Here is a 22,083-nt window from a genome sequence, read left to right as displayed (position 1 = left end):
GAGTTGGGTTGGGATGTTCTTCCCCCACCCACCATATTCTCCAGATATGGCACCATCAAATTACCATCTTTTTTGTTCGTTGTAATGCCATCTTAATGGGAAAACGTATGCAAATGTTTGAAATTTAAAATTATACCATTAGAATCAGTCATACAAGGGATGTTTAACACTTAAGTATTTGGTTTAACAGTAGTTGAAGTTGGATCTCTCCTATTAACTTTAGAATTACATGTGGGGTTCATATGGACCTCATTGGCTTTTTAAATGCATCTTTTTAACATTATGCACCAAGTTACTTTAGGAGGTGTGCAGCTGTGTTTTTCATTGGTTACACAGCCCCTGATAACATATTAGTAACATAAAAAAATTTAATATGATCAGTATCATCATGTTACTTAAGGGTCAATTACACAAAATCTCCACTTAAAATGCTAGTTATGTATTATCACATTTAAAATTTGGTAAACTGGAGACTTGTAGGTACATGTCATCTTTAGTGTTGGTATTTTTTATTAATTTTTCTATTTCAGAACACATTTGACAGAGAGAAAACTGGACAATCGGATGACTTGCAACAAAATGAAATTATTTCTAAGTTCAGTGATAGTGTTGATGATAATGGTCTAAATAGCTGGAAGGATGATGTTATGAATGAGAAAAATGAAAATGATGTGCAAAAGATCAACTCTGGATTAGAAGGTACATCTGGTAAGTATAAATTTCTTTAAAAAAAAATACAAAATTAATTGTAGGTGGTTAGAAGAAACATTTTCTTTTAGTCAAGTTTCAGTAATACTTCAAAATATTTACTGGGCTTTCTCTCTGTGGAAGCTGTCCATGACCTGATTTGGGGTGAGATCTAGTCCTTCATGCGGCCCAAGGGTATCTCTCCAGGAGGTGTTGATTTGAATTTTCATTCTGAAATGAGATATTCTGGGGAGAATTTAGACTCCCTGCTTCCTACCCTTCTTTCACTAGAGCTGAGGACTCATCTGATCAGCCATCTTTTGCCCCTTTTTCTGCAGTTAGTTACACGTGTTCGTCAAGTTTTGGAGATGCTTTTGAGTCTACCCCTGCTTTGTTGTCCAATTGTTCTCAAGGGGATTATTTAGTTTTTCTTCCTCCTGATATTGCTGTGCATGAAGATAAGTTTGCAACACAATTACATGATGGTGTCATTATGCCCCCCTTCGTTTATCTGAACAACGTGCTGTGGTGTATCATCGTCATGATGATATATATTTGAACACTCAAAGGTTGGATCTATGGGGTGACAGGTTTGAACCTGTTATCTCTCTTAAAAGGTCGCAGTTTTCGCTGATTCATTTGACTCTTCCTGCTGTTTTAAGATACTTATCTTCCCTTCAACTTTTGTCTGAAGTAAATCACTAATTGCCTCAACAACTTGATGAGGAACTGGGCCATTTACTGGTCACTATTATGACATGTTTATCCTCTTTAGGACTTGCCTTAGTGTCATGGTTGGTCTGTTGCTGAGACTTCTTGAGTTGTGATGCATTTTTGGAGGATATTCACTTACCTTCTTTTGCCCTTCAAGATGTATGGGAAGCACTTTTTCTTCGGTCTTATTTACTTGCTGGAATTCCAGAATCTTTAGAAGCCAGAGTTGATACAGCACATTTGCAGTCTTCTTTATTGTCTTTAGCTGCTCGACCCTATTCTACTTCCACTTGTACTTCTGCATGTTCATCCCCTCATGTCTCAAAGCCCCCTCCTTCCACTCCTCATTCCATTGGTTCTCTTAATCATTTCTGTCTTTATTCTCCGGAGACACTTTATGGGCTGGTATGTGGACTTCTCCTGGCACGTTCATATCTCATTACCTTCACGATCTGGCATTTTCCTCTTTGAAGATACTTCATCTTTCCCCTGTGGCTGTGTTGACTACATCTACTAGATTTTAACAGGGTGGTGAGTAACATGTTATCTGACTTACAGTTATTGTTCCTTTCTATTTTGGGGTCCCTATTGATTTTTTCTTGGATCCCACTCAGTGGCAAGTGTTCTCCAGTTGGGTATGCTTGTATTTAAATTCTGCACTAGCAACCTTTATATCAGTTCCTGGATGCAATGGGCTCTGTTGAGATGAGGTGTTCCATAAGACCATCTGGATGCAATTCTGGATGGTGATATTATATTACAATATTTCTAATGGACCTCTACTTATGGACTATCATGAGTAAAGCTAAAGGGGATTTTGCCAATCCCTGCTAATCTTAGAGCTGAATCAGTCAAGATCAGTTTGCTTTTAAAAATTAGGGAATGTGGTTCACCTGTTGCAATGTTTCTGGAGACCTGTTCTTCAGGACTTCCCAATGCTTATGTTCCCCCCTTACTTCTACTAGTGAAGCTCGGTAGTCCTTTCCACACCCAGTTCCCAGTCACTGGGGTGGTGAACAGAGTGTTGAGTTTTCTCCACTCTCGGAGAAGAGGGCAAAGTTGGGGACCCTCTTAAGATATGTTCTTTGAATTATTAATCAATATGAGATTTGTGATGGTTTCTTTTATAACTAAGGAAAATTTATTTTTCCTACTTACTCATTATGAATTCTCAAGTAATGGTAGTTTTAGCTTTGTCCTGTGATAGTGACGGCATTCATAACATGGGACCCGTGTCTCTTGTTGCTACTGGGGACTCATTGTATTTAAAGGTCATGATAGCTATTATTCGAATTGTTGTGATTTCCTTCATGCACACTGGCCTCCTCCTCCTGTCCATTTGGTCAATGCTCCTTCTCCTCAATTTGAACATGATTAGGATGATGTTGATTTTGACAGGATATCTTCCCCAACAGTCACAGCTTTACCTGTGGAGAAAAATTCTCACCTTTCTTATTTCTTCCTTGACATGATTTCGCAAGTATGTTCTTTTCTTTCTCTTTCCCCCTTTTGATTCCTCCCATGCTTTACTAGATGAAACCCATACTCAAGGCTACTCTGTCTTCCCTCCTTCACCTGATATTAGGTTCCACGCAGCCTTGTTTCTCAAACACCTGCATACTCATACTAATATGCCTCCTCCTTCTTGTCTGCTTGACTCTTTTTTTTTCCTGTCTTATGGCCATTCTTCATTTCCGTTTCTTGATTCCCAGTCTTTGAAATCTCTTTTGCCTACTTGGAGGGGGTGCTTCCCTTAAATTTTATTTCTTTTTCTACTAACCAGGTTTCATACCCTCTTCTCTTTTTCAACACCCTCCTGTGCATTACCTCTTGTTACTTCTTTTTATGTCTGAGGCACTTCATTACCCTCAGGAGGGTTTTTTAGAGGTTTATTCTCTTTTTCTCACCACATTGGCCCATACTTTTTTTTGCTCCAACCCTCCTTACTTAGTTCCTCTGCTGTTGGTACAGGATGCTATAATAGCTAAAGCATCACCTCCTCCATGATAATGTTTGGGCTCCATTGGTCTAATGATATAATTCTGCCCATCCCTGCAACACTTTAGGCTCTTTTGGCTTTCTCTCTGTCTCCTTCCAGGCAAAGAATATACCCTGGTCTAGACAGGATACAGTTTCCCACAGTTGTGCTCCTATAGAGCAGAGCCCCTGCCACTGGTGTCACATTTCATGGGCTTTTCCTTTGGGTGCTTTTTAAAGGAAAACTATCTATGTTTACTGTTTGCAACAGCCCATCCATCATTTCATTGTGGGATCATAGCTATTCTGTGTGCAGAGCTGAGATATTGTCTCGATCATTAACATTTTCTTTACTTGAAAATGTATTTTCGATTAATACTCAATTGTGCACACCTTCTCGCCCATCTTCCCCACTTCTGATGCACTTTTTTCTTGCCTTGTCTAAGAATGAAGTTATTTCAGGTGAAATGCTTAGGGGGAGTTACTGAGCAAGGAGGTTGTGTCACTCTCCTATTGGTGTTAAACCTGTGATTTTTAGGTAAAAGTTAGCTCAAGTATAGTGGCACGTCAATCTTGTAGACAGATGTGTGAGGAACCAAGCTATTCTGTGTACAAAAGTGAGTATGTATCAAAAATATATGTTCAGGTAATGAAAATGTTAAGTTATAATGGACTTTCATAATCAGTGTGTTAACTGTTTTTTATTACTGAACAAAACTTATTTTATAAAACACTAGGTTAACACAATGGGAAAGTTACCTGTATCTCATAGTAGTTATGTTTTCTTGTAGCATTCCAGTTTCTGTAAAAATCTATTATTGAAGGTAATTATTTGTGATTGTTAAAAAAAAGAAGTTAATTTTTTGCATGTATTTATTTGTTTTCAAAGATAGTGATATTTAAAAAATGTTTTTATTTATTATATTTATTGCATCAATAATCTGATTTCTAGATGTAAAGACAGAAATGAGCAACGGTTGTGGAAATCAGTTCCCTGGTGATCGTGTTTTAACACAAGAAGATTTTCATACAGAAACCAGCAAGTCTCAAAAATCAAAAACTAGTGATGTGGTTGGAAAAAGTACTTCAAGAGAAAATATAGTAAAACATTATCAGAAACCACACAAATGTGTAGTGTGTAGCAAAGTATTTGGAAGAAGAAGTGACCTAAAAATACATGAGAGAATTCATACTGGGGAGAAACCATACATTTGTATAGTTTGTGGAAAAGAATTTGGAAGGAATAGTGAAATGAAAAAGCATGAGAGGATACACACTGGTGAGAAACCCTATAGTTGTGTAGTGTGTGAAAAAAAGTTTGTAAGAAGTGGTGATCTGAAAATACATGAGAGAATTCATACTGGGGAGAAACCATATAGATGTGAAATTTGTGGAAAAGAATTTGGAAAAAATAGTAACCTAAAAATACATCAGAGAATACACACTGGAGAGAAACCATACAGTTGTGTAGTGTGTGGTAAAGGATTTGGAATAATTGGTAACCTAAAAATACATCAGAGGATACACACAGGAGAGAAGCCATATAGCTGTGTAGTGTGTGGTAAAGAATTTGGAACAAATAGTGAAGTGAAAAAGCATGAAAGGATACACACTGGAGAGAAACCTTACAGTTGTGTAGTGTGTGGCAAAAAATTTGGAAGAAGTGGTGACTTAAAAATACATCACAGAGTTCATACTGGGGAGAAACCTTATTGTTGTGGAATCTGTGGAAAAGAATTTGGAATAAATAGTAACTTAAAAATACATGAAAAATCACACACTGGGGAGAAACCATACAGGTGTGTAGTGTGTGGCAAAGAATTTGGAAGAAGTTGTAGCCTGAAAATACATCAAAAGATACACACTGGTGAGAAACCATACATCTGTGTAGTGTGTGGCAAAGATTTCATAACAAACAGTGAACTGAAAAAACATGAGAGGATACACACTGGTGAGAAACCCTATAGTTGTGTAGTGTGTGGCAAAAAATTTGGAAGAAGTGGTGATCTGAAAATGCATCAGAGAGTCCATACTGGGGAGAAACCATTCACTTGTGAAACTTGTGGGAAAGAATTTGGAAATAATAGTCATCTAAAAATACACCAAAAATTGCATACTGGGGAGAAACCATACCGTTGTGAAGTGTGTGGCAAAGACTTTGGAACAAATAGTGAAGTGAAAAAACATGAGAGGATACACACTGGCGAGAAACCCTATAGTTGTGTAGTGTGTGGTAAAAAATTTGGAAGAAGTGGTGACCTAAAAATACATGAGAGAGTTCATACTGGAGAGAAACCATACAGTTGTGGAATCTGTGGGAAAGAATTTCGTATAAGTAGTAACCTAAAAATACATCAGAGAATACACACAGGGGAGAAACCGTATATCTGTTCATCATGTGGGAAAGATTTTGTGAGTAAAAGTGACCTAAAGAAACATGAGAGTATACATACTATGGAAAAACCATACAGTTGTGTAGTGTGTGGCAAGAAATTTCAAAGGAGTAGTAACTTAAAAGATCATGGAAGAATACACACTGGGGAAAAACCATACAGCTGTGTAATATGTGGCAAAGAATTTATAAGTAATAACAGTTTAAGAAAACATGTCTTAAGAACACATGAAAAGACGCACTAGGGAAGAGACTAGAGCTGTGAGTGTGGGACTAAAATATTTTGCAGTATGTTTTAAAACTTAGTATAAGTAGATTTATTGTAAGGAGAAACCTATATTTGTGTGGTGTGTTTGTGAAATTAGAAGTAATAGTCATGAGGGTTCAGAATAAAGACAAGCAATAGAAATGTAAACTATGTACACTTATAATGTCTGTTACAGATAATTTTCTCAAAAAACCTGAATAATAGTAGAGGAGACAACTATTCAAGGAAGGTGTAGTGGCCTGAAACATTGGTTGTTAGAATTTGTATGGGGTCTTGGACTTTGAGAAGTATTAATGTACAGAGTACGTGAAGTATGAAATTCAGACTTGTAATGGCTCTCAACATACAGTTGAGAAAAACTTGCGGATGTGTTTTTTTTTCAGCTCTGTTTTTTTACTTAAGAAAGAATAGTTGTACAGGTTTTACAAAAAATTAGGTTCACTCTTTGATGCTAACAGATCACTTATTCACAACATGTAAGGTTTACAGGATGCATCAGTTTTATTGTTCAACTTTTGTAGTTTTTAAAAGTAGTTTTTTCAATGTGTATTTCATTTTAATGTCTGAAATATAATTTGGATTATGAAGATAATTTTGAATGAGAAGTTGAAAGTTAATATATATATATATATGCACTGCCTTATTTTTACTCAATTTTTTGTCACACTCTACTACTTAGCATGAGAAAGTTACATTCGTCTATTTTCTATATTCTAATTTTTCATTCCGCTTTGTTAGATGACAAACCACCAAAAAACTATGTCACCTACATCGATGTTTTGTGTTGTTCTCATATGTATTTTGTAATTTATGGAAATAATGCAAGTCTGTGTATATCATTTTTTATAAATATGTTAACATTATACAAACATCAAAGTGATGATAACCTGCTAAACTTTTGTTATTGTTATTTTTTTTATAAAATGTTTCTTGCATATCTGACTTAATTCTACAAATAATTAGTTTAAGATTCTCAGTATAGAATAAAATTCAATGATTGCGTACATTTGTTATCAGTAATTATCTGTTTTCTGATAAGTTTCTAGTTTAAAAAAAAATTTTCTGAATCCTGACAATGTATAATTGACCTCAGTGATTTTCTTTGAGTCTGTAACGTATGATATTGGAAAAATAAAACCGATAATCTCATAAATGTAACATTACTGATAGTTGTCTGATTTAAATTCAATGTTATATTCCATCTTATTTTTACTGGAGAGAACTAACAAACTAAACTGCTGTTAGCTTTAGTTGAAGAATTCATGTAAGCAAACCAGCAATTTACTAGTTTCTGTAAATTTTTATTTATTTAAATTTGACTTTAGCTTAGCAGTCATTAAACAATCTTGGGTCTGTAATTGCTGAATATCTTCATCTCGATTAACAATCATAAAGTTTAGTTGTTATAGCATCATCACATTTTGAAGAGAGACACAGTGATATTTCATGAGTTCTCAGGTTTTTCAGTGATATATATCTAAGAGAGCCATGGTGAATTATTTGCAGACTTTTTGTTATCTCAAATTACTCTGTGGTTAAAGAGTTGCAGTATATGTATATCTCAACATGTCCATGTGTATAAAATAACAACACAGAAATTTGACATCTAGCATCATGTTACAATAGATTGCAACATCAGTTTCAACTCTGTTCAGTCCAACTCAAAATGAACAACTCAGGATAATGGAAGAACTGTTGATAGTTCACCTAGTCTATACCAAATCAACAATGTTTCACTACTAACACAACTCAAGATAACAAAAGATCTGCTTACAGTTCACCTAGTCTAGTCTAAACCAACAATGTTTCACTACTAACACAGCTCAGAATAACAGAATATCTGCTAATAGTTACCTAGCTTAGTCCAAACCGAAAACATGAAGCTACTAACACATGTACATCGTACTTATGCAAATGTATGGATTCTTAAGGGATGGATATTTTCTTATCTGATAATGAAGCATAAACATTCTCTCCACACTGTCATCACAATTAAATACGTATATGAAAAACAAGTACTGTCTTCAATCTTTCCGATCTACCTAATGAGGGAAAGGAAGATGCAGACTTATCTGACAGTCTTTGATAAACCAGATAAGGAGTTGCTGGGAATAAAAAGCAGCTACAAACTTTAAACATCAGATGAAACACCAACATTGGCTTCTCAGTTGAAATGAGTAGGATGGATTGATCATCAAAGTTATAACAGTCAGATAGTCAAAAGGGTGTCATGACCCTCGATCTCCAAACTATCAAGTAATATTGAAAGCATAGTTTATGCATTACATTGTAAAGTTAATGCTCAACCATCAAAGCTAGAACAGTCATATGCTTTTTGAGCCCCAAGTGGTAATGTGAAATGCCATGTTTGCACAATAGTGTATGGTTACTGCCTTGTTATTAACAGTTAGGACAGTCAGTGATCTTTATACACTCATGACTGAAAATAAGTGGTGTTCCTTGCTCTTCTAGCCATTGAATGATATTGAGATGTGATGTAAGTAGCACATTATAGAATTAACAATAGTTGGGCCGATTATGTGATAGGATTGGCATTAAGACTTCTTGTTTTTTGTGCACCACAGAGTGCATTACATGATGAGTGAATCTAGCTGCTTGTATTTTATTAAACCTATGAATTGAACACTGCATGATGGAAGGCCATTCTGATAAGAAACAATTTGCTCAAGACTATTTTTTCAAAGACCTTAATTACATCTTGAGCTTTCTGATAGAGCCCATGGATGAAGACATATTGCTGGCCAATACATATGATGTGCAGAACCTTGCTGTGTTGGTAATTCGGGCTTGCCCTGAATTCTTTATCAACCACAGATCAACAAATCAATGCCAAACTGACCTTGGACATACCAGCACTGGAGAAGCCAGGATATTCCATGTCAGTGACAGAACTGAGCCTTCAGGCAACTAAAATACTGAAGGTGCTTCCAACATCCATCCCAATTTCAGCAAAGGAGTCAAAGCAATTTCCCAGATATTGAAAACCACCCATCATGTGTCCTGTCAGCAGATGCCCAATCCCTTTGCACAAACATAATAAAATGTGCAGCCACTTATGACAGGACCACTAAATCTTGAAGCTTAGAAAAACATTCCTGGTGCTAAAGTTCTCTCGAGATCCAACTGAACTATGGAACAATTTTAGAGCCAAGCAAATGTGACCATCATGAAATGGCAGAAACTCTATTTGCCACTACTACTGGCTGAAAATTCAAAGCATACCATTCAGTAAAGTCCTAAGCCAACTGTGACATCATCATCATTGATCGGCAGGACATTTGAGATGAATGAGGGAGCTTCCACCTTAATAACAGATGAGCTATTGCCTTCCAAGACTACCTATGAACCTACCACCATTGCTGTAAAACTCACACTGTGACTGATCCAGATGATGAAGCAGTATTGCTAGAAAATGGCTTCAAAATGGACAGAGGCCTGGGCTTTCTGCAATTAAGAGGTGAACCAGTTGCACATGAGAAATGCACTACTTTTCCAGCTAGAAGAGGAGGTCTACCAGCTATGAATGGATGTGGTCTAAACCTAAAGAGCATAAGATAGATTCATCACATCATCCATGCCAATCCTGCTGCCATTCAATGTTCATCTACTGCTTTGAAGGGTCTGCTAATGGAGTTGAGGTGATGGGAGCTGGACCTCATTCTTGCCATCAGGTAACTATATTTTGAATACATATTCAATTTGAATGTAACTTTGGTATTCATGTAAAAGGGTTTATTTTGTGTAGGTGTTCTGATACGATACCTTGCTTCTGCTCATACAAAGCTTTCTCACTTGTACTGCCATTTATCGGTGCAAATTTTCACTCGCCACTAGCCTTGTTACTCCCACTTGTTATTCTATACTGACATGCAAATGATCATGCAGCAACCCTCCACCAATAAGAGTGCAACACTACCCCTATCGTAACTAGCATCCTCTATAATCATGCACATGTTAAGCACTTATCGATTAGCAGTCCTACTGATTAGACAAGTTTTTCAATCATGGTTTAATTAATCTATCCACAAGTTTTTACTTTTGTGAATTTCTCCTTCACTTAATTTGTTGTTTTTGTTCTGTATCTGGGAGAGTTATGATTTATTTTATTTCATTTCCTCTCTCAATTTCTGGACTTATGCACTTGCAGTTTTGGGTTAAGACTGCTCTTACTGTGGCAGCAGAATGCCCGACCACGTCTAACGAGTCGACACCACGATTCTTGGACCATGGAGTGACGGCTCTGGTCTGTCGGGAGTTGACCACTTTCATGCTACAATCAGAACAATGATGATTGACCTAATAAGATTTTCAGTGATCATTTACTCTTAGATTTGGACAGCCCTCCCCCCCACACACACCTCCTGAATATATCTCTAGGGTTCTTTATCGCATACTTGGATTACACTAGTGTTGCTTGACCAGGTATACAGTTTTAAATCTGTACTGTATGGCCTGTGAATATGCTAGATGACTGTGACATTGAGACTCTTCTTACCACAGACCTGATGTACTATTCCAGATGCAGACAGATATTGGTTGATTGACTCCATCGACGTGATCTCTGTGTTTTTCCAAATATATTATCATATCACATAACCAGGTCATATCATGCCCACCATTGAGATGGGGTATTCCATGAGACCACTAGTAGGTATACCTCATAGTTTTTTGCTTCATAAATATGTTCATCCCCAAACTGTACACTCATGGACTAACATGAGTAAAGCAGACAGGGATCACTACCCATCTCTGATGATCTGTGGCATTTGACACTCATCCTACCACGTACCTGATGTACAATTCTAGATGCCACCAGGTGTTGGATGATGCACTCTGTCAACGTAATCACTCTGCTTTTCAATATAGGGTATTGTGGTCACCCATTGCACTGTCTCCTGTGCTGTAGTCTTCTGGACTCTCCAATACACTATTTCTCTCCTCCTTCTAGTGGAGTATAGGAGTCCTTGCCACTTACCAGTTTCTACCTGTTGGGGTGGTGGGCCATGGAGGCATGTCCCCCTGAGTGTACACAATACCACTCAGTTTGAGAGTAGGCTGGTGGCATTCTGTGGCTGTACATCATGTGATGCCCTTCCCACCATGGACCTGATGTACAATTCCAGATGCTGCCAGGTGTTGGATGTAGCACTCCACCATAAAATAACAACTGATACAGTTTGCCCCCCCCCCCAGCTGAAATATCCTCCTTACTACCACCCTCTGGATGTTGGTTCCTGGGGATTGGGTGTTAGTCAGAGATGATCCAGCCACATAAGTTCTCACATATGTTTGGCTGGTACCCTCTTCCTACTGTGGACTGGATGATAAATTCCTAATGCCACCAGGTTTTGGACTAGAGATGCAATCCCAAATTTGCAGTCGCTCTTCCTACCATCCACTGAATGTCAGTTCTCGGTGGATCTGGTGTTGGTTGTAGCTGGATGAGACGTGACTTCTTGCTTGTAAGGCTAGGTACCCTCCTACTCATGCAGACTGGATGACCAAATTCTCAATGCTGCCAAGTTTTGGACCAGAAATGAACACCCACCTGGGCTCTCCTTCTTCCTACCATCTTCCAGATGTTGGTTGTGTTGGAGGTGCACACATGCAGAGACAGGTTTTGAGTACAAGAGCTCCTATTCCCTTCTGGTACTCGTTTATGAGGTGAAAGGTAGAGGGCCATCTTCCTACTGCAGACCTGATATACAGTTCCACATGTTGCCAGGTGTTGGTTGAGGTTAAACTCTCATTTACAGTATGTCACACACCCTAGCCACTCTACCAGCAGGTCTATTATTTCTGTATTTTTTAGGGACCCTTCCAAGTTACCACCCTTTACTTTTTGGGGACACATTACTAATGGGCAATAAGTATACCTGGTGCAGAAGTGTTGTGATCTTCCACTGGGGTGTTATTTTTAATTCCTTATAACACCTCATGGTCTACCTTTGAGCACTTCTTAAAAGGGAATCACCTTATCACCAGCCCTCCACCAATTCAGTGTGGGATTCAAGCTTTTTGTGAGAAGATGTAAGATATCATATTGGAATTTAACATTTTCCTAAACTGAAAATGTATTTTCGCTAGATACTTACGTTCTTTCACATTTCCCACCAGTTCTCCCACTAATGGTGTGAATGGGTTTGGTTAGTTATGACCAATCTCGAAGTGATTAACATGTGCATGATTGCAGAGGGTGCTAGTTATGATAGGGGTAGTTTCACACTCCTATTGGTGGAGGGTTGCTGCATGATCATTTGCACATTAGTATGCAGTAATAATAGCTAGCGGACATTTGCACTGATAGAGGGCAATACAAGTCGAGAAAGCTTTTTGTGAGAAGTGGTAAGTATCTATGAGAAATACATTTTCAGTTTAGGAAAATGTTAACTTCTGATCATTTATTATCATACAGCATGTGATGCTTATGTTATAAACTAAATGCTCACTGTGTTTTGAGAACTTGCTCATTGTGATTTTGTATACTTGTGTCCAACTCTTTATGCCTTATGAACTTAGTTTCAGGAATATTCAAACCTTGTAATATTTCTTGATTGAATCTGTGTTATATAGTAGACTTACCTTATTCACTCTTGGAGAACATAACTTTTACTTAAGAATACCACAGATTAGGCAGGAATGATAACATTTTGGTATAGCCATAGAATTATATTGTGGAATTTTCTATTTCCTTCTTATGTGTGTATTGCCTGTGACTTTAACTCTTGTGATATTGAATTTCAAGGAATGCTTTTCTTTTAAGGAATGTAATTTTCCATGAGTAGACATATTCACAACCATAAGGGTGAGTTAGTCACTGAGGAAAGATAGTTGTCAGGTATAGATGACTCCTCCTGGAAGTCAGACTTTCACCAATGCTGTGAAGGTCCGTGGCTTCAAATCTCTCCACAGCCACAGACTCAGGAAAATTAGCCAACATCTGATGCACCCAGAATAGCAAATCAAGTGTTATACCTAACAATCTCAGAGTGAAGGAAGCATGGATGACTAAGAGCAATGGAGATAGAATGGCATCTGGTGAGTTTGAGACTGTATGGGGCAGTCTGTACAGGATTCTCAGGCAATCCCCATTTAAAGTAAACCCAACAGTAGCTCTGGTAAAAGCCACCAGACTGAGCTTTTTCACCACCAAATGAGGCAACAAGCACCAACTGTTGAAGTTGTGATACATAGAGTAGTTATGAGCTTCTCTAGAATGGGGCATATCCTGCAATGATTACCATATGTTATGGAGAAGCCTGGGTTGCACATAAGCAGTGAGAAAGCAGCCTACAGTAATTTGTTATTTTGCCATCGAAGGGAAGCTAATGCTTTTTGTGAGTGTAGAGGTCACTGTGAATACTCACTACTCTGTACCTTAATGTTTAAGATGTCTCAGCCTGTTGTTCGTCTCCATAGGTGAAAGGTTTTGTCACAATCACAGGTCCCTGTTAGTGAAACAAAACAGATCTTCTATTGGAATGGGTAAACAGGAACTGGGCCATTTCATGAAGCATTTTGGACAGGTTACAGCTTATAATGAATGGCCTCAGGAACCAATATTTTGATCACTTTGAAAAATCAAGCCAAGTTCAAGACTCAAAAGAGAGGTGTCACCAAAAACTGCTAATGCAGATAATGTGCACCATTTGCAAAATTAGGCATACCCAACAATGCCTTTGGCAGATTAAGTGAATACCCTTGTAAAAAACATTCCTTGAGGTGATTCAGGTAATCTGTACCAAGTCACAGTAGAAGAAAAAGCATGCAGTAACAGCTGCTGTGGCTAGATCTTGGAAAGGCCACCATACTCAAGTGCTTGCACCATGCTGAGCACAACTTATGCCATGGTTAAACCAACAGCTAACACATTTTGCAGTGCAACATAACCACTCTGGTTTATAGATGGTGAGAAAGGCTTCCCTGGTCCTCCCATGATCTTTGTGTTGCAACTTATGCCAATGATGCCTTCACCCATAAGTCACTCTGAAAGAGAGGACCAAAGCATCTGCTTTGTGTATGGACATTTGGATCATTTTAAAGTGAACTACCCATACCTTGCAATGAAATAAGGTAGGCAAAACTATTGATTTTGACCTAAAGCATAGCAGGTGCAGGAGAGTAAAGCACAAGCAGTGTCTGCTGCTGCTTCAGTTCCAGAAAAATAATGCAGCCCAAATCAGGTATGCCCACTGGCTTGGGGAAGGGTAACAGACAACTTGGGCTAAAGTTTTGGTGGTCAGCTCAGTTCTTTATGAGCTGTGCTGTGCTTAGTATGTGCCTGAAATGGTGCAGATGCAAGAGAGAGTTTCTGGTTGATACAATAGGTGCCAGAACAATAATTATCTCACAGTATATTAGGCATTCTGATTGAAACCACCATTTCAGCCAATTGTCAGGTTTTATGTATGCACGCACAGTATTTTTTACAGTAGGTGTCTGTGACTATAAAAACAGCACACATTTCACTTGTTTTAAAATAATATATTAAAACAAGTCAAATGTATGTACAAATGTTTGTTACACTGTTGGTTATCACATTTGTATCCAGAGCTTTAAATAATTGTCTTTTTCATCAAAGTTCACACTGGCAGTTACTTTAGAACACGTGACTAGACAAATTATTCTTCTCTACTCTGCTATTGCAATACAATCTGTAATAATTTCACTATAAAAACCACCATAATAAGCTCTTTATGGCTAAACTCACAATCATGCAGTCTAGACCTGTTATCTATCTATATCTAACTACATTTTGTACACGTATTTATAGCCTGACAGAGGCCAAGAACATCCTACATACAATGAGATATTATGATGCCACAATATTCAATTAAAAAAATAAGTAAATCTTAGCAGGTTATAGTAACATGATGCAATAATACAAGTCCCTATCCACAATAAATGAACTAAACAACATATGATTTGTAAACAGTGACATAAACAAACTTGTGATAAACTATCGCATCTAAAAATAACTAAATTTAACACTCATGCTATACTTAAATGGAAATAGTTCATAATTGAATAGAGTTGTTTAAACATTTAAACAGTTGTGTATGCCTAACAATAAACCCCTCTTCAAGAAAAATATTTAAAATATTTTGTATACTATATACAAAGACTGTTTTCAGTTCATAGACAAAGTCTACTCATACAATCTTCACCAACATTTGTGGTTCACTTAGTGGCTTCAAAGTAGAACCGGTAGTTCTGGAGGTACAATGCCCACCTCATGATCCTCACACTGTCAGTTTTGCACTTTTGGATGTATGCAAGGGACTGATGGTCTGTCTGGATGATGAACTCCTTCCTGTAGAGGTAGTTCTAGAATTTCCAGATGGCAAATGTAGTGGTTAGACACTCTCATTCAAACACAGAGTATTTCTCACTACTCAACAGCTTTCTACCAACATGCATTATGGAAAACAGTCTTTTGGTATGTTCTTGCAGAAGTACTGCTCTAATTCCAATGTCTGATGCAGCGGCCTGAACAATGAACAGTTTGTTGAAGTCTGGAATTCAAAGGATTGGCAAACTTCCTAACATATTCTTCAACTTCTGGAATACCATCTGCTTCACCTTGTTGGGTTGGCCTTCGTTGGTCAGGTCGGTCAGTGGTGCAATGACTTCAGTGTAATTTGGGATGAACTTCCTATGGTATCCCGCTAACCCCTGGAAGGATCTGACTTATTGCTTGTTCATTTGGAGCTGGTGCATCTTTTATGTGGGTTAGCTTATCCTCTTCCACGGCTACTTGTCAGTCATCCACCTTGTGTCCAACAAAATCCAGCACAGCATAACCAATGTACCACTTAGATGGTCAGACGTGCTGCCCTCACTCTTGAACAGCTCTGTGAGTTTCTTCAGGTCATCTTCCCATCAGTGTGGGTCAGAATGTTGTCCACATAATACTAGATGTTGGTTGGTTTGTGCAACATCTTCCTCATCTTGTGGTTGAATGTCACTGCTGACTTGACTAACCCAAACAGCATCTTCTTAAACAAGTAGCATCTGTCTGGTGACAGAGAGCTGTCTTATCTTTAGACTCTGTCTCCATTGGGATCTGTCAATAACCTTTACTGAGGTTGTTTTAGATAAAGAACTAGGCCCCATCAAGTTTTGCTATGATAGCCTCTGGTTTTCCGTAGGTTTGGAGTTGCACTTCAACATGAGGTTCAGCTTCTGGAAATCTATGCAGAAACAGTTTGAGCTGTCCATCTTCATCACAATTACTGCTGGTGAACAGTAAGCTGAATTCAAAGGTTCAATGATTCCAGCTTCTAACATTACCTAAACCTCCTGCTTGATCAGGTCTCTCATTGCATAGGGCATATCTGGTAGGCAAGGGTGCCCGCAGAAAAAAATTACGGGGGTCAAGTAACTCAAGTTAGAAAAAATTATGAAATCAAAATACAAATACCTTATAAATTTACAATAACATAGAAGAATACTTTTACATATATAGTAATTTTTTTCTTTTTGACCCCCACCCCCCTGCCCCTTCCTGTAGGCGTTCATGCTGGTAATGCTTCATCATGGCTGAATCTCTAGTCATGGTCTCGAACTTGTGTTGCACAAGATCTGTCTTGCTTTGTCAATCTGTTGGACAACAGTAACTCGCTATCACATAGATACAGGTGACACACATCTGATTAAAAAATACTACTACACAGACACCCCTAGAGTACTAGGGGTTTACCCAGCACAGCCTCCACATACTGCACAATAATCTCAAGTAGTGATTATCAGGATGAAGTAAGGTATGCCAAGATTTAATATAAGTGAACGTGACAACTTGTGTTAATGCATTGGAAGGAGCCCATTGGATTAACATTTTAAACCTGCATCTGTTTCTGGCAAATCGAATTGGACGATGAGAGTAGACTTTAGATCGCTTTCAGCAATCTCAATGGTATGAATGAGTTTTAAGTCTATACATTTGGCCTGTGTAAAGCACTAGCCACTTTCAAGATGCTAATGGGGCTTACATTGAAGGTGTTGCAATGGGAAAGATGCCTGTTCTATACCAAAGATGTCTTGGCATTTGACCATACATCAATAGCTGAAAACCTGAGGTTTGAATTTGAAACTAAGAAATTGTACTCTCATGTAAATGAAGGTGTAATTTTTTGGATATGAGTAGAGATGGAGTCTTTACTGGTCCTGTGAAGATTGCAGTAGTATAAGACTGTCCTTAACCTTTGGCCAAACAAGAAGTCTGCCCAGTGAATGGCAATTTTGGGCAGTGGGAAAGCAGATGCTACAAACATGAATTTTTTTTTTGTGTGGAGCATTCACTTTGTTGCAGTTTTCTCATCATGGGTCATGATTTATATCAATGAAAAGAGCTTTGTACTTAAGGGTAACTTGGTGGATAATTTTGGTTGTGAGAGAGCAGAGGTTTTTAAAAAGTATTATTTTGTATTGTCCACATATTTGCATTTTTTTTGTACGATAAGAAAACTTTCACAAGGTGTCATGGTGAACATAAATGAAAAGAACTTTGAAAAAGCTTTTAGGTGGTGGGTTGCATAATAGCAATTTTGGGCTTTCAGAGAGCAGAAATTAAAAAAACATTTATATTTTGGTGTTTTGCCCCAATGCTTTTTTTTTTACCATAAGGACACATAGTGAAGGGTCGTGGTGGTGATGGATTAAAGGAGCTTTGAATAAACTTTTAATGTGGTGGGTTGGTGAGAGAGGCACAATGGTAATTTCCTGCAGTGGGAAAGTAGAAGTTTGAAAACTGTGTATTTTTATGAAGTGTCTAGATATTCACAGTTTTCTCACTGTGGTGGATATTAATCAAATATAATTAGTGGAAAGAGTTTAGAATTAACTTTGAGGCTGCTGTGTACTCAGAGTGGCAGAGTAAAGGTTTTTGGTAGTGGGAGAGCAGAAGTGTAAAAAAAAAAAAGTTTTTTTTGTGTGATGTCCACAATTATGGCAGGATAGAGATTTTAGTTGGTGGGTTGTTTAGAGTGGCATTGTAGCAATTTTGAGCTGTGAGAGAACAGTATGTAAAAACACATTTATTTTTTAGTGATGTCCACACTTTAAAAATATTTTAACTGACGATATAAAGACAACGGGCCGTGGTAGACATAGATAAAAAAGGGCTTTGAACGTTTTTAGGTGGTGGGTTTCTTTGAGTGAGTCCATTTTGGTTTTACATGATAGTAGAGCAGATACCTGAAAACATGTATTTATAAGCTGATTAATGTTTTCCAACATTCAGTTCACTTTGCCACTATTATAACTGATTCCCAAACGTTTATCTAAAACTAATTTTTCCATTTGTAGCCATCAAAATGTTCAACAAGCTATTTCAAACGAAGCAATGTGAATGTAAATATTTATTCATTTTGCTAACTTTTACCTCTTGAATATGTTCCCTAGTGTACGGTACAAGTATTTTCTTAATATAGAAACATTTCAATATAAAGTTAACTCCTAACAATTGCAGTAGATGGAATATTCAAGTAAGAAATATCACAATAATAAGAATGAAACTAAGAAGGTAACAACAATGGTGAATCAGTGTTCTATTAATGGGAAGAAAAAAACTGAATGGAGAAAAATATTGCGTGTTCACAGGATGAATAAAAATGGGGAAAAAAAGCAATAATAAAATAAGATGCATCTTAAACATTTCCAAGCTAGAAGGGGATTACTTATACTCCTGGACTTTTTCTTTCTGAGACTGGAACCCTTAACCAAATTGCATGAAACTAAGAACTAATTCACTAAATATTTATATAGTATCTAGTTTCACCAATCTATATCTTCACTACTGCAGTTATATACAATTTATGACTAAGTGTGCATAATAGCTTAATTTCAGACACAAGGTCATAGTGCTCTTTAAAGTGCTTGATAACATGGAAGATATTTTCCAATAAACTCTTACAGAATAATTAACTACCTTACTTATCGTTGACTTAAACGAATTTCTATATAGCCACATGGCTAATCTGCTTATTTTGTTTTACAAAATACCCACGCCTTGTTTTGTTTTTGTCACTGCGGTCTCCTTACCGAAAATTATTCTAAAACTTTTCCTATTTAGTTAGTAAACATAGAAGGAAGGTGTTTTAGTTATAAATGGACTTTAAAATTAGAAGGTCAAAGGGCTTGTGCACCTTCAAATTATTACAACTGTTTAATTTCTGTTGTTGTTGTTTTTTTATACTCTTAAACTTTCATATTTTCACTTACTAATCTTTATTTTAAACTGATTTTTTGGCTAAATATGACTGAAAATAAAAATACAAGATGATACAATGTTACTCATTTTGTAATTTAATTCCAATAATTTTGTTTTATATTGATTTTGAAACAAGTTCTAGAACTGATACAATCCAAACCTCACTGCTCAGTATATACTTTTTATTTAAATTAAAAAATCAATTTAAGTACTAAGAACTGAAAAAATATTTTAAAACCAGTTCTACAAATTGTATGAATTAAACTTGACAGAATTTTATTTTGAATTATTATTGAAATTATTACAATACAAAACTGATTAAAAAATGACAATATCATTTTTATGAAAACAATTCAACAAGTTAAAAAAAAATTTAATCAGACATTATTTTTTCTTTCTAGTACAAACTATGCAAGTTATTATCAACTTTGAAGAAGATCTAGTCATGTTTATATGATGAAGTGTTCATCTTGATAAAACTCCAATCATTTTATACAAAGAAGCTAGCTAAGTATTGGAATGAAACTCCTGAAAGAGAGGATGAAATTTTTTTTGTACATGTATTTTAGAATACATATACAAAAACATTAGCATAACCACTGGTAAATATGATAACAAAACTTACAGAAAGTAATGCTATACTATATATATGTATAAAGAATGCTTATGCAGTTTGAATTAACTAAAGTGAGAACTTATAAACTAATAGGAGGTAAAGCGAAGGTTGATTACAGTAATAAAGATGTACAATATTACTTTGAAAAATTACTTAAGAAATTAAGGTGCAGACATGATAGTTTGGATAGCATGATTAGGTATAGAAAACCATCTTGAATTACTTCAGGAAACCTCTCTCCTTTGACTTCTGAATCAGTCTGTCTAAGATTTGTCATGCACAATTATTGTCTCAATAATAAGCACCTAGCATACAGGGCAGAAGAGGTCACTCCCCACTTAGTGCACATGTACTCTATATATTCATATTAACAACTACATTAGACGGACTTAGCTTTTTTTGCCATCACCCCCACCCCTTCAACTAAGTTTGGAACTTTTGGCCTTAGTATCCACTTTAGTTACAATTCTAATCCCTTCAATAAACAATTTCTATGTCATCATCTGTCTGATCAGGTATGCAATAACACTTGTCAATTACAAGCTTTTTAACCTTGAAACCCCAAATTGTAATCCATATAGAATCAAGTTCATCCAACCACTTCACTACAATTTTTTGTCTTTGTTCCCAACATACTCACCCCACCCTTGTTTTAAAATAGTATATCACTGTTAAATAACTTATAATCTGGAATGTCAAAATAATTCCTAATAGCATGAAATCTCTCCAAATGTTACCAAACTTCGGTTACTCCCATTACATGTATTTCATTTCAAATTCAGCCCTGAACTGATGCTCCTAGTCCTGGTTCTAATAGTAGTAATAACTAATATGGAATAATAAAGCATTTCAGCTTATTTTGAATGTGTCTCTTTAAAAGTTTTTCTCATACTTTTATATAATAAATAGTGTTAACTCATATTCCAAATCTTTTTTTAACAATCTGATATTTTTCCTAGTCATCCAAATAATTGTTTTTATTATACATTTCTCAAACTTCCTTTTCACTCCGAAAATTTTAAATACTGTTACGACAGCGGAGGTCACGTGATGCTAGTAACACATCTTGCGCTTCTAGAACGTTCATGTCCCTTGTTGAAGCCTCGAGAGGTTACTAGATATGCGGTATTCTTGTATATAAGCTGCCAAGAAGTGACGGCAACAAGGTAATTGAACTACAGACAGAGAGAGAGACGTACTGCTGAGTCAAGCATGTGAGTCGTTCATTGTGAATTATATCATTTGTTATAGTGTGACTGTGGAAATTAAGTGTATTGCAAACTTGTATTCAGAAAGAATAAACCAGTTTTATTTAAGAAAGGACTTGTATCGGTAAAGTTTCTTCGGAAAGAATTTTTACGGGAAATTAACTAACGACCAGATACGTAACAAATTGGTGTCAGAGAGTGGGACAGAAAAGAAAAAAAAAAAGAAGGTGGAAATGAGAGGCGGAAAATCAAACTACAGCTTAGCAGATTTGATGGCAGCCATACAATAACAGCAAAAGAAACAAGAAGAACGAGAAAAGAAACAAGAAGAGAGACAACAGCAGTTGCAAGAAAACCTGTAACAGTGGCAGCTCGAACAACAAAATAAACAAGAAGAGAGATTACAACAGTTGTTGGAGGAAAAAGAAAAGAAACAAGAAGAGAGATTACAGCAATTGTTGGAGGAAAAAGAAAATAAACAAGAAGAGAGATTACAGCAGTTGTTGGGGGAAAAAGAAAAGAAACAAGCAGAGAGATTACAGCAGTTGTAGGAAAAAGAAACAAGAAGAGAGATTACAGCAGTGGCAACTAGAACAAGAAAGGAAACAGGAAGAAAGTCTCCAACAGTTGCAGGAAAGTCAACAACAGTGGCAAGAAGTACAAATGGAAAACATTAGTAAATTTCAAAGCGAATTAAATACATTAAAGGATGATCTATTGTATTTTACACAAGGAGGATACATTAACCATTGACTTAATCAGCCCCAGACAATGTGAAGCCCCTTCCAGACCCTGCAGCTAAACCCTAATGCAGACATCTTCAGTCCTGTTAGAAGTCACATCCCAGATATGAATGTCAGCAATAGGGGTGATCTAATATGAAGGAAGCCACAGAAATTCGATGGGAAGGCACTGTGGGAAGCATATAGAACACAATTTGAGCTCCTGGCAGAAATGAATGGATGGACAGAGAAGCAGAAAGCAGTATAT

At 36.8% G+C, this 22,083-nt stretch overlaps 1 protein-coding gene across 1 annotated transcript in view; it reads left to right on the top strand.

The window, feature by feature from the left end:
- The window catches only part of LOC106464410 (zinc finger protein 721-like), an 83,296-nt gene that overhangs the window by 14,116 nt on the left and 47,097 nt on the right, over positions 1-22,083 (top strand). The window contains exons 3-4 of the mRNA XM_022392105.1: positions 531-708; positions 4,331-6,011. Of these exons, the coding sequence (XP_022247813.1) occupies positions 531-708; positions 4,331-6,011 (1,859 nt within the window). The remainder of the gene's footprint in view (positions 1-530; positions 709-4,330; positions 6,012-22,083) is intronic.

Source organism: Limulus polyphemus, unplaced genomic scaffold (assembly GCF_000517525.1).
Source record: "Limulus polyphemus unplaced genomic scaffold, Limulus_polyphemus-2.1.2 Scaffold1642, whole genome shotgun sequence".
Lineage (NCBI taxonomy): Eukaryota > Metazoa > Arthropoda > Merostomata > Xiphosura > Limulidae > Limulus > Limulus polyphemus.
This window is presented reverse-complemented; position numbering and strand designations above follow the sequence as displayed.